Source organism: Lynx canadensis, chromosome A1 (genome assembly GCF_007474595.2).
Source record: "Lynx canadensis isolate LIC74 chromosome A1, mLynCan4.pri.v2, whole genome shotgun sequence".
Lineage (NCBI taxonomy): Eukaryota > Metazoa > Chordata > Mammalia > Carnivora > Felidae > Lynx > Lynx canadensis.
Genome location: NC_044303.2, coordinates 116,240,489 through 116,254,400, shown reverse-complemented (window position 1 = coordinate 116,254,400; position 13,912 = coordinate 116,240,489). Strand labels below are relative to the sequence as shown.

At 33.8% G+C, this 13,912-nt stretch overlaps 1 protein-coding gene across 1 annotated transcript; it reads right to left on the bottom strand.

Moving 5' to 3' along the window:
* Positions 1-287: 287 nt before the first annotated feature.
* On the bottom strand, positions 288-13,907 carry LOC115516686 (IgA inducing protein). Its single transcript, XM_030319585.1, has one exon. It carries the CDS (start codon positions 607-609, stop codon positions 448-450), a length of 162 nt encoding a protein of 53 aa, XP_030175445.1. The 5' UTR covers positions 610-13,907; the 3' UTR covers positions 288-447.
* Positions 13,908-13,912: the final 5 nt, after the last annotated feature.

Genomic DNA, 13,912 nt, shown 5'->3' with positions numbered 1-13,912 from the left:
AAAAAAAATAAATAAATAAATAAATAAAAACTGACTCAAGAAAACAGGCAAGTCATTCAAATAAAATCTTTAGAAATAAATTTGTTTTAAAATAAAATAGAAAATAGAGTTTTCCAGTGTGAGAGAGAGCACACTTAATGCTTGAAGCCAATTAACGATCAGGCAAGTATACCTGTTACTAAGTACGAAAAACAGTTTCCATCTATCAAAGAAAAAAAAAAATGCAAGAGCAACCAGGTCCCCCCAAAGACACTGAAACAAAAGACTGACCTGTTTATATAGTCACATGAAAAATAAACATCTTTATTTTTTTGCCTACTTTATTTCATTTTTTCAAATAAAATTTAAATCTGTACAAAGTATACTGTTACAGTATATATTTTGTAAGAATCAATGCCTAAAAGAATCACAATACTTCAATAAGCAGTACAGCAGACCTCGCTAGTTTCAGCTTTGATATTGAACAAACTCAAGCCGGCTGATGCACAACACATTTGCTTGGTTTCCACATGGTGAGTTCCCAGCACTGAGATGGGAGAACATGACAGCAAGTATGGTTATATTACAGCCCGACACACTGCGCTTCTTCATGTGATAATAACTGCACATATTTAATACAGAATGCTCAAATTTACTTTTTAAATTGCATTTGCTTACTTCTTAGTTGGCAAAATTCAGCATTCTTAATGGGGTCCCCAAACAGTGCAAATTAATGATATTCTACTGTATAATTGGCACATCTCCAATACGGATTAACTTGTAAACTCAAAGAATATCACAACTTTGTCCTAAATTTTAACTAATATACATCTGGTCCATTTAACCAAAGTCATTTTGGAAAGATATTAAAGAACAATTCTATTTTTGAAAGGATACTCTTTTGACCATTCTTTAGAGAAGTAAATTTTTAAATTGTCATTAAAATGTTTTACTATAAAAGTTTTACAAACTTGATTAGAAATTTCAAGATTATGATTCACAGCAGACAAATACAAACTTTATATTCCAACAATACCTCCTTTTAGACTTTCAAAACAGAGCACAACCATGTCAGCTGTGTTAACTAAAATTCTGAACAGTGTACTAAATTGATAAGTGGTGCTGGGTCTAGCAAGTGTAAATACACAGTATATTTAATGAAAAGAATTGTCTTCTTTATACTTTATTTGTTTTCCCATAAGGAAACATTAATGTTTACATTCTTTAATAAAGTTAATCTTACATCAGAATATAACTTAATACTGTCAGCAACAGGGACCACACACAGTAAATAAGAAGCACATTTAAAATAAGTCTGAATTCACATAGATTAACATTTGTTGGTTAATAAAATATCGACAGTATTACAATCTTACAATATTTACAGTAAGAAAAATCTAGAGTAATATATACCTTTCACAGCAGGATTCCTTTTTTATTTTTTAAAATTATTTCTTCCAGTTTGGGATTGTGTATACATGAAAAGCTCAAATAAAGCAACTCTGCAATATAATCTTAAAATAATGGCTACTGGGGGGAAATTCTATCACAACCATTGAAAATAATGGTGACTTTTCACGGAGTCTGTGGCATCTGAGAACCCAGTTAATTAACCAAAGTCTTGCCCCAACCAGCCTCAGTTACCCAGATTAAAGCTGCAGAACTCCGGCCTTCCCTGACTGCTGAAAACCCAACAGATTTTCTCAACATGCTATAAGAAAAGAGGGAAATAGGTTTCAATTCACACCTCATGGCTGGAAGCCTCCGGCTAGTGCATATTCCCCAATTTATGCTAAAAGGGCCCGTTTCGTCTCCAAAGCCTCACAAGAGTTTACGCTTCAACTACAGGGCACTTTGACATGGAGCTCACTCCTTCCTCAACTCTTGTGCATTAAGATAAGGCATGAACTTGGCCCATATAATACACACCAGCATCTTACTTGGGACCAGGGCAAAGAAACAGGCTAATGCAGTTTGCACTGAGGTCAACAGGGAAAATGGGAAGCGATGCACATTTCCAATTAGAATGGCAAGAAGAAGACCCACATCCCTAAACTGGAATTTGGCCAGGGCCTCAGAGTTAGCACCCCCTCTCTGAGTACCACAAGCAATTAGGATGTGTGCTCTAGGCCTCCTCCAAGAGAGAGCGTCTACAGTAAGTAACACCATGTGGGACATTAGTTCAGTGATGACTCCCAAGAAAACAGATACAATTCTTGAATCTGGGGCTGTCCACAGCACCTGAGGTCACTCATCTGAGCTGTGACCTGTCCCAACCCTGCTTGCTTTAAGAGATCTGATGGGCACAGAGCACTCAGGGATATGGCTGCTGGCTACTTTGGACTCTAGATCTCACAGGTAATCAACAGGTATCTGGGATTGAATTAGCAAACTGTACCATAGCTCCTTAAACAGACACTGTCAGGTTTGAAATCATGTCAAGCATGAATCTTCACTGTCAGGTCAGAAATCAAAGTGGGAATCTTCCCACATCAGCCAAGGTTATTTTGTCAAAACCTTAGAGGAGTTGGACAGTTTTTCATGTTCCAAGTGATTAGTTTACTTATTTCAGTTAAGCTGGATTGGCAAACCAGACTGATCTATTTAGTTAGCTTTGTTTTGTTTTGTTTTTCTTTTTGATTCTTATGTATGTGTTAACCCAAAGCTGTTGTATTTGGGCTAAATACACTGACAGAGAAAATTCACACAACAAAAGTTTTCAGCAAACTTCTGTGGTATTTTCTTTTTGGAAGTCAATGCAAGATCTAAAGGTATTTCTACCCAACAAAGTCTGTTTAAGTGTTTAATGTTATTTCCTTTTTGGTCCTATACAGAATGCTATGGTTTCTATATAGGTCTGAATGCTGCTCCATGTAGATTCCTCCTGTATATCTAAAAATATATACTTTTCAGTAGTTCAATACATGGTTAATCTTCCCACAGAGGAAGATTTTTGTAATCACAAGTTGCAAAGTAGAAAAAAATCTCCTTTCTAAGAAAGGAAATATACTTTCCTATTGTACACTTTTGAAGAAGCCCAAAGGCATGCACCAAAAATCATTATGAAAACTAATACATGCATTAAAATGGTGTAGAGTTAAAGTGCTGTTTCTCAATTTTTTAATTTGGAGAAGACATTTTGTCAGTTGTTGACTCAAAGATCTCCCCCCCCACCCCGCCCACCCCATTCCATGGCATCAAGAGAGAAAAGTAAAAAGTATGCATAAATCTTTAAACTGTTCTTTACATAGGGGAAAGGACAGATACAACAACTATCCTATTTATAAACTGGATTCCCAGTTTTAAATAAAATCAATATTTACTGGTAAAAATTGTCCAAGCTAACACATCCAAACAGTAAATAATGTGCTACTAGTAAATAATGTTCTACATAGAGAATAATTTACTTTGGTTTTATGTACCTTCTCAAAAATAATACTGGTGTCCCATACATCACCAAACTGATGTGTTCCAGCAAAGTTGTAAGGCAAATCTTTTTTTCCTAGTGACATCTTTTTTCCCAACAGACAAAACTAAAATCTTTTGGTGAGGAAGAGGTTAAGATAATAGCTAACCCCTTGGCATCCTGAGCATTGTGGTTTATCGAACTCTACCCTGCGAGAAGCTGTTAGGCACCCTGACCCCTGCCTTGAACCAGGAATGGCTCCCACGTCTAGAGATGCCCTAACTCCTTATAAATAGCTCTCAGAACATTGCTTTTTCCTTCTGTCTGGATGTTATAGTGTCTAGCAAAGCTGGTTGCAATGTCACATTTTGCTAGTAGGGGCCACCATCTAACAATAATTCCAATCTGAAATGTTTTAAACTAATAGTTCTTTATTTTATCAATTAATTGCATTACAATTTTCTCTATAGAGTTTTCTTAGAGCAGAGATCCTTAACTTGGGTTTCAGAAGATGTGTGATGCCCCTGAGGTTGTATGTAAAATTATCTATGTATGTGCATTTTTTTAATCTGGGGAGAGGGCCCATCACTTTCATCAGATTATCAAAGGTATCTGTGATCTCAAAAAGGGGTTACAGGGACTTAGAGGGATACCCGTAATTCATTTTATACTAGGACTGGGAAATGGGGGCAGAAAACTAAAAATGGCCTCAAAAAAAAGGGGCCAAATTGCTGATCTTTTCCCTTTATTCACATTTGGGAAATAAGTGCTTCAACCTAGGAAAAATAATTAATTAAGCTGATTAAACTCCATTAAAAATAATCAAAGCCATTTTCTAAAATATTTTCATTTTCCATATATGGTAAGTTTAGTCTCCAAGAAAAGGTTTGGAGATTGAATTTTTCTCTTTTCCCTAAGGAAATTCATAAACATAATGCTGATAATCTACATTTAAAGATCTGACAACCTAAAACTTAAGACAACTCTAATACTACAAACCCTTAATTTACAATTTTGAGTAAAGGATTATCTAGAGTCAAATACACATTTGTCAACTTTCATCCCCCAAAATTGGTCCACAGTTAGACAACTACCGGGCACAGTTCCACTAGATAAACCTAAAATCTAAACAAAATGGAAGTTTAATTTCTATCCCAGTTGAAAACAAAAGCACAAGGTTCTACAGTAAAGTCCAGCCACAAACATTCACACTATGTCATAGAGGACTTTCTCATTTCAATACATCACTGAATTACCAACAGAATTTGCAAACATGAGATCCAGAAAGACTACCAAAACATGCTGAGAAGAGCATGTCAAGAATTAAACCACCACCCTCTGCCCCCCTACCCCCATCCAGAAACACACTCAGGCATTCCAAAAATAAACCAGATCTAAAGAGAGGCCTCTTGCTTGTTAGTTTTAAGTATGAAATGCCTAAAAGGCTATGGGAAAGGGAATATAAAATGAAAAAAATTAAATAACTTACAAAAATTAATTTTAGCCAAAACACATTTCTGTTCCATTGACAAAACTATCTTTTTTTTTTTTTTTTGCAATTTTAAACACTGTGTTTCACAACCTCACTAAGACAAAAAATAAGTTCACAGGTACACATCTTGTTCTCCTATTCTTTCTAGAGCACATCTTGAGGTTATAAGAATGCTTCTAGTTAAAATAAAGACTCTTATCCCTTGCCACCCTCCCCCCCTCAAAAAGTGAGTGAACCTTGAATTCCAAAAAGGAATACTCATTTAATGTAATTATTTCAATACCAGTTATATCACATAGACCATGATGAAACTCTATGAGCATTATGGAAAACTACATGAAAGAGGGAGCTGCCACTTGCCACCCACTTCACTTCCAGCTTTTTAAGCCAATACCCAGCTAGACTCAGATCCCATTGACTTCAGTAAAAACAATCAACACTCCAAAACCAGGCCATCTCAGGCTAGAAGCTGGATCTCAAAGACATCGTTTCATATATATATATATATATTTTTTTTTTTTTCTATCCTAAGCTTTCATTTTGTCTATTCAAATAGTTTAATAAAGCTCACATTTACAAAGGATTACATTGGCAAATAAAGGCCCATATTAAAAATTTTATCAAAACAAATTTTTGTTCTACATAGCTAACACTAAGAAATATTTTCTTGGACTTATAAAGCATATTTAATTGCATATAAGTTTTGCTTTGGGTGGGATATTGAAAACAATTCTGTAAGAAATTAGAAAAGACTAGAAACAAAAGTGAAAGTGACTAGTCTTAACTTTCAAAAAATCAAGTGCAAAGATAAATAGTGCAAATAATGAAAACTAGAAATTTTATAGGCAACTTTACATCTTTCCTGCTTTTGCACTTTTATATATTGACAACTTTATAAACCCTAACAACTGTATGCAGCATGGAAATGGGCTATCATTTATCTCTATTGACTAGACTCAAGGAATCCTTTCAAAGGCAGTCATTTAAATCACTGGTTCTTCACTAGGTTTGGGAATTCACTTTTTAAAAAACAATTCCTAAGGGAGGGGCTATTTAACAAGGCTCTGCATGGACTTGAACAAGTTATAGAATGTATGTGTATTATAATTTAAAATCTGTATGATGCGAAAAGCATACTAAGTGCTAACTCTAAAAAATAAATTATAATAAAAAGAATTCTGCTATTATTAGTGAACTTGATATTTGGGGAAAAAAAGTTACTTTTCCAGATACAAAATCAGAACCTCTTTTTTCAGCTATCTTTAAAGAAATTTTACCACTAATGCATACAGATTTGGGTAAAATGAAATAAATAATCTGTCAGAATCACTGAGAATAAGTCCATATTAAACTGAAAAAGATTCAAAATATACTTGAATTATGCAATTTAAAAACAAACTATTATAACAATTCTTTATCTTAAATAATTAAAAATGTTCCTGGGATACTGGGAAGAGAAATCTAAACAATATCAATTCACCCTACAAAGAACATAAGAACTTCCAAGATACACTAAATTATATTATTAACATCTGCCACCACTGAACACTTGGGAATTCTACGATTTTAAAGTAACAGGAAAAGTGGGAAAACAAACAGAAATTAGAGTTTGGGAGGGTATGTCACCTAATTTCAGCAATATAATATTATTGAGGGTCTCATAGGCCCACAGTGTTAAATGGTGGGACTGCAAGTGTAAAAAAATTTGAAAAATACCTAAAATTATAGTTTAGTGTTTTTACCTGGCTTATTCTCTTCTTGTAAGAAATTAATGTGGACCAAAGGCTCAAGGTTATCTAAAAACAAACACAATATGGATCTTTGTGAACTGGAAAATCTAATGCTTTGATCTAAGGACCATTTTGAGAAGTAAAGCTAAACTACACTGTAACATGAGCCCAGGAAAATAGTCTGTATAATAAACTTTCTGATAGTTTAAAATGATAACTGAAACAGTTTAAAATTTTCTTAATCTTCTTTCCCTCAAAATAGTAAGTCCCTAGTACCAACATGCTTTGACCACAAAAGCTGTCATTCCACAATTGTGCTACTTAATTTGTCCAGAAAAGCAAACATCTTACACCTGAAAATAGATTTGTATAATGCATCATCATCCTAACAACTAGCTACAGACCAATAGCTTTCTCATAACCAACAAGGGACCCATTTTCTCTGGCTTTACTGAAACTTCATTAGTGAATATCAACTTCATTGTCCTTAGCAAACAACTCTCATTTAAGACTCCATCTTGGAAACTTTACCTACCTCTAATAACAATTTCTCCCACTTTACCTCCAAACCATTCGCTTATATAACTCACACTCCCATTCATGAACACATTAAACAGTTCTTCCCTTTCTGCTCTCAAATTTCCAAACCAGTAAATCTCAGCCTCCAGTAACTTACCTAAAATACACATACTTCTTACTCTCTTCAATTCACAAATTTCTTAACAATTTCGATGCCCTTCAAACTGCCAACTTAAGACTATAGGGAAAATAGCACTCAGAAAAACTGCGCAATTATCTTATCATACAGAAATCTTTCTGGGATCAGTTAGCTATGTTCTAAGGCAGGAGCCAGCAATTTCTTTACTTCCCTCTTAAAAGGGTAAGCGTGAGTGTCACTGGCAGGACTATGGCAAGGAGAAGAATAAAGTAGAGAGAAACAAGGAAAAAGGAGGATGGGAGGGAAAAAAAAGCCAAATGTACATGGTAGGGAGGTAGGTCAAATGCCACCAACAACGACCTACACTGGAAATTGCCAATCCACTCCAGCTTAATGGGAGTCTGACCTAATCCCAACATGTATCTAATAATTCATTAGCTGATTCCCATCACTAGTTAAACTAGTCCAGGTGAATACATAAGTCACCTGTCCTGTAAGTTTGCTACTTCACAATAAGGACAGCTTAAGTCCTCCAAGGATCCTTCTGTTTTAATCTAGTTTAGACTAAAACACATGTTAAGGAGAGTATTTCCATGATTCTCAAAATTCCAGAATATAAAGGTTTGGTCCTTGAACTTGGAGGCTCTTGAATTATTAAAGTATTCCCTAAATAAAGAAAATTAAACTCTTAGCTTAAATTTTTCCATGAAATGCTACAAAATTTTAATTAATAAGCAGATTCCTAATCATCACCAAAACAAAGTATGCTTTCATGAAAATTCAAAACTCTTCCAATTCCAAAATGAATGAAATATTTTGGGTCTGTAATTAACTTTATTTTACATAGAGGATCACCACCATGTTTCTACCTATCGAACAAGACAGTTTTCCACAAAAGCAAAGCACATCAGGGGAAAAGAAAGAAAACAAATACCAAACATAATATGGGGACAAAATAAAAATACATGAGTAACTATGAAATTGTTATAAGAAAAAATGTTTCTAACAAATGACCTCTGCCATACTCAGCTTTCCTAATGACATGAATTGCCTAGACCATTCAACATCAAAACTTGGTAGTCAGTTTAGCAGCTGGAAGATGACAAATTGTTGGCTTGAAACCAATCATATCTTTTACTTTTCACTTGGTTGTTTTTGCATTATGAAATTCTACCTGACATGCTAATGCTAGTTTAGATGATCTTCACTTAGCCCATAATAATGAAAATTCTGTTTGAAAAGAGCCTGTCAAACGGCCTAGGCCTTAAATCTAGGTTTTTAGGATCAAATAACTCCCCAAATATTAAAATCAGCTTTTCTTAAAAATATATTGCAAATTCTCTATAGTAATTAATGTTGCTGAGTGAAAACAGTAGTTTCAATAACAATGATCATTTTAGTTTTATAATGTACTTCATTACAAATGGTCTAAATTCAGTTAACTCGCAATTTAAAAACCCAGAAGTATTATAATGTATGATTTAAAAATAGATAAACTTTAACAGACAATTTTGCACAAATAACTTTAGTGAATTTATTCACTTAAGCAATCTGATAAATCTCTTTCCTATTCATTCTACTCTCGATGAGAAAGTATATATTGCTCCAAATTATTAAGATATTCAAATTTAAGGATAATCAACTATAAATGTTATACTCAGAGTTATCACCAATTGTTCCAAACCTAAGCTGCTGAAGATTGGCTTCTTTTAGCATTCTTTTACATAGAAAGCAGGATCTCATTCTGATATTGAAATAACTTGCAAAAAAGTCATTAGATTTGGTATCTGATTTTTTTAATGGGGAAAATATTAAAAGTATATTCACATGTAAAGTAAAATGAATTGTGGAGCTATGAAAACAACTAGAGCAACAATTTCAGAACTCTCCATTTAAAAATAATCTGGAAGAGTGTGTGTGTGTGTGTGTATGTGTGTCTCTGTGTGTGTGTGTGTCTGTGTGTGTGAGATATGGGAAAATGAGTGGGAATATTGAAGAAGAGAGGGCGAACCACGTGTGGGAGATATAAGTAATCATGCCCATGGTGGGTTCTCCATGGTTGGCATATAACCCAACATGTCATTAAAAAAAAAAAATGTTTAGAAAGTTTCAATAGTGCCAAATGCAAAATGTTAAAGCAAAGAAACAATGAATGAGATAACCCCCACAAACATCAAGTTCCATATGAAAACAGGAAGAAAAAAATTGATATATGCATCTTTTTTAATATACCAAATCTTAATTGACTTAAAGATTATATATAAAGTGCTTGGGCCATGGTACCCACCCAGATTCTCATTATCAATGGACTGATCTTTTCCCCTCCCTTCCACCCAAATTTAGTTCAGTGTTCCTGCAGAAAAAGTACAGCATTCCTATATTGGTAAGAATAAGAAATGAAAACAGTGAGTACAACTGATATATATCCATTGACTTTTATTACAAATGTACTTGATCACTTGGCTTCAAAAAGTTTAAAATCAATACCCTATTTTCTGTATGCCAGTACAAAGCAAACTGTTTTACAAATTAAATACCTAAAAATTTGACAAAAATATTAAAATTTGATGAAAAACAATTATAAAAATCCTTAATCTCTCTCTCTTCAAAAAAGGAGGCAGTCTTCCCAGTCCTATTATACAATATTAATAATATTCACCATTTTTAGAATAGGTAGCTAAATTATATTTTTCTGTTAGCATACAAAACTCTTAGACTAATAGATTTCATTTGTATATGCTCCAGTTAAGTTTGTGAATGCCATCTGATTGCAATATAATCAACTATCTTTAATTGAGTCCTAATTTACACTTATTTAATAATTTGCATAGTTTAAAAGGGATAAAGGTTATTCTACAACTAATTATCATAGGCTATTACAGTGCTATTTTTCAAGGCAATAAGTATTTGCTCCCAAATGAAATTATGTCTTCTTTAGGCAGGGGTTAAAATTACTAGCAGCTTTCTCCATTACCTGAACAATCAAATTGGAATAGTTATCCATATCTAGATGTGAAGACCTAAAAAACACATCGATATATTTTCCACTTTGAGTCAAATTTCAACCCCTGCATGGGACTAGAAAGTGAGACTTTCAAGGTTTTTATTTCACTGTTGGGTTTTGGTTTCTACTCTCCATGGCTTTTAGGAAGCTGGGAAAGTTTGTCTTTCCTGACTCACATTGTCTCTCTTTTCCATTTGGCAAATATTCATCTACCTTCAATCTGTATCTAGTAGAGGAAAAGCCGACATGGCTTTTCTTATGAACTTCCTTTGTTGTCAAAGGCATGTATAATGATTTCTACAGTTCTGGTTAGTTAACTTTAGCTCCCTCTGTGGCTGGATGACTGCTGCTTCTAACATCAGCATGATAAATAGGAGGCACAAATAAAAAGTAGCTTAAAAAAAGATTTGGTGATTTAAAAGAAAAAAAAAAACGAACAACACCAAACACACACACATATATGGGCATTTCAAATCTGGTGGCTGATCTCTGGATTAAATTACTTGACAGTGTCTCTCATTTTAAAGAACGTCAATATTGCAATGCATTTCAAGTTTTCTTTTATACTTAGGCAAATAATATAGTTTAACCAAGCTCTTGGACCTTAATTGTAAGACAAAGCAGATCATTAAAAATAAGGCATACTTGTCAGGAATTAAGTTTTGTTTGCTTGTTTTTGGCACATTTGATCATACTGTCTTCTATGAATAACACATATGGTCAAATATACCATTTCCTTTTTCATTTCAGCACAAACAGGGTTTACCAACTAGTAAAATAAAAAACAAGGAAAAACTCCAACATAAAACACTGAGATATAGAACCTTGGTAAAGTACCGAGCACCTGGGGGGAGGGGTGGGGAAAGGATGAAACAGTAGAGGGAGGAAAGGTTGGGAGGGTGCTTGGGGAGGTAAAGTGAGATGCAAAAAAGAGCATCTTTACAGTCACTTAGTCTTTTCTAAGATCACCTCTTAAGTCTTAAAATATTTGCATGTGGATTTCTTTTTAAACCCAATGACCATAAATCAGACACTGGTTTCAAAATCTTAGTAAGATTGTGTTTAACTGTTATAGTGTAAAGACAATGCACAATACATGTGCTTATTGATCCGGTAGGATTCCAAGCAGAATCTGAAGTCTGTAGGTAAGAAAGGTTTCACTTTAGGTAACAGTGACCCTAAAGAAAACCTCATGAAAGAACTCGCATCTCAAATAAAGGACACTTTGCCTAAGTTTGCTGTGTTTTTGTTGACTTGCACTACTTATTGCTGGCTACTATGAAACACTGATCTAGGAGTACTCCAACAACCTGTAGTACAAGGCTTAACTTTAAGAAGCTATAGTAAACAAGAGACAAAATCAAAGCAATTCTCTTTCCTAACTAGTAACAGCACAGAGAATGCAGTCTTTTCCATATCACAGTAAAAGTACAGTGAACAAAACAGCTCAACAAACCTTAAGACAAAAAAGTGCAGGTTATTAATGTTTACATGCAGTTGATAAGCATTCCAAATGTCACATTATGCACTGTAAAAGCTCAACTTTACTATATGGAAATAAGAAAAATGCACCTTGGGGGAAAGGGAAAAGCAATTTAATCATTTCCAGTGATTTTGTAAGTAAAGAAATTCCTAACTATTGTACGGTCACCTCATATTTAACATTGTATGAATATTAAAAGCAAACAATTTAATGGGAAAATGCACAGTACAATGGAAATAGCTTGTTATTCAACACATACAGTAGATCTCAAAAACAAAGACAACACACTCAACCAGGGAGCTTAAAAATATCAAATCAAAACCCAAAGAACCAGCAGAAAAAAAAATCCTTCAAAAAGACAACTGTTTCACCTTCCTAGGCCAATGCTTTACAATGTGAGAAGCACTGATACCTTCCAGCTCCTACAGGTGGTGTCTTCTACATACAGCAGTAAGATCTATATGGCTGGATTTGCCAAGAAACAATTCCATCCCCAGAACTCTCTATAGCAGACAAAATCCTTTTTTTTTAAACCAAAATACTTTCTACAGAATTCCAAACCAAAATGTACTGTTTAAGGCATCTTTTTTATAACATTTTCTCTTCACTCAAAGATGATAGTCATGCAGCAGTTTAATGATAAAAATATATTAATATTTTACTATACAGCAGCAAGAAGTTAGTTGTCAATTAAAAGCACACGAACATCTTTAAATGAAAACCTGTAAAAGACTATCGATACAAACAATTTCAGTTTGGAGGACACCAGCCTGGTAAAGTGCTCTCCTAAGCTTTGCATTTTCATACCCTACACCTTGAATATATGAGTTATAGAACATACTTTTGATAGAAGGCTTGTACACTTGGGGAACACAAATACACTTAGCATATAATGTAGCCAGTAATAACTAGCACCACAGCTACATGGAAATCCTTTACACATACCAACTTGGCTTTCACTTTTAAAATGAAACTCAGAATCCATGGCTCAGTAGGATAACTATAATTGTGTTGCTCTGCTTTTTAACAGGTCTACATAAGTTAATAGCACTGGCAAAAATCAAAGAATAGCTTCAGACCTCTTACTAGTTTAGGAGACAGTGCTAGTGACCACAAATAGACTTGCTACCTGATGTCCAAGTACAGGTTCACTGGAAATTGCTGCACGTTAGTTTAAGTTTTTAAAATCTTTCTACACATAATAAAAAAAATATATTATGAACGATACATCTCATATACACAATAATGACAAAACACCTACTCAATCAAAGCAAACAGATGCAGAAAAATATGGGAGATTTCCTTTTTCTTTCTTTCCTCTTTTTCCTTTGACTATTGAATAACTTTGGTTCCAACCGTAAAAATCACAACTTAGCAAATTTCATTTAAATGCCTTTTTTAATAATTTCTTCATGTTCACAGAAGTTTCACTGACCATTTTTATATGTTTAAGGTCCAGATGCAATGCATATTGTATAAAAGAGAGCACTTATTGTTTACCTTGCATGAATTAAACCTACGTACCTTTAACTCTACAAACTTCTGCATAACATTTAGACAAAGCTCAGACACACAGCATGCCTAGCCCTCATATATATACACATCTCTAATCACAGGTATATAGGGTGTCAAATATACTATAATAACCTCCATGTAAGGTTTGAAATTTGGTAACAAAATGAGAAAAACTAAAAATATTATTTTACGTGTTCTAAAATATCTCTTTTTTGTGCTAAAGTCAAATGTTAGCTCAACATGAAAAGGACTTTTATATAATTCAGCAATATTATAATCTTGACCATTTTGCAAACACTTTTAATAATAATAGCTTAAACGTGTACAAAAGTTCTTGGTTAATTAGGGAAATAAACACTCAGTTCTTTATATTTTTTAATCAAGTAGGAAACACAGTTCATATAATGTTATTACTTTTTGTATTTTTTTTGTTTTTTGTTTTTAGCAGCTGCTTACTGTTTTATATGGTGGATAAAGTGGACAACATCCAGCGATGGGTGGCAAGTCAAGAAGAGAAACTGTCAGTTGGTGGAGGTTCTGTGGGTGGTGCTCCCTTGGAGTTAACAGTTATTTTTTTTTTATTTTTTATTTTTTTACTTTTTAACTTTTTATTTTCTCTCTTTCTTTACAGTATATTTTCTGTGT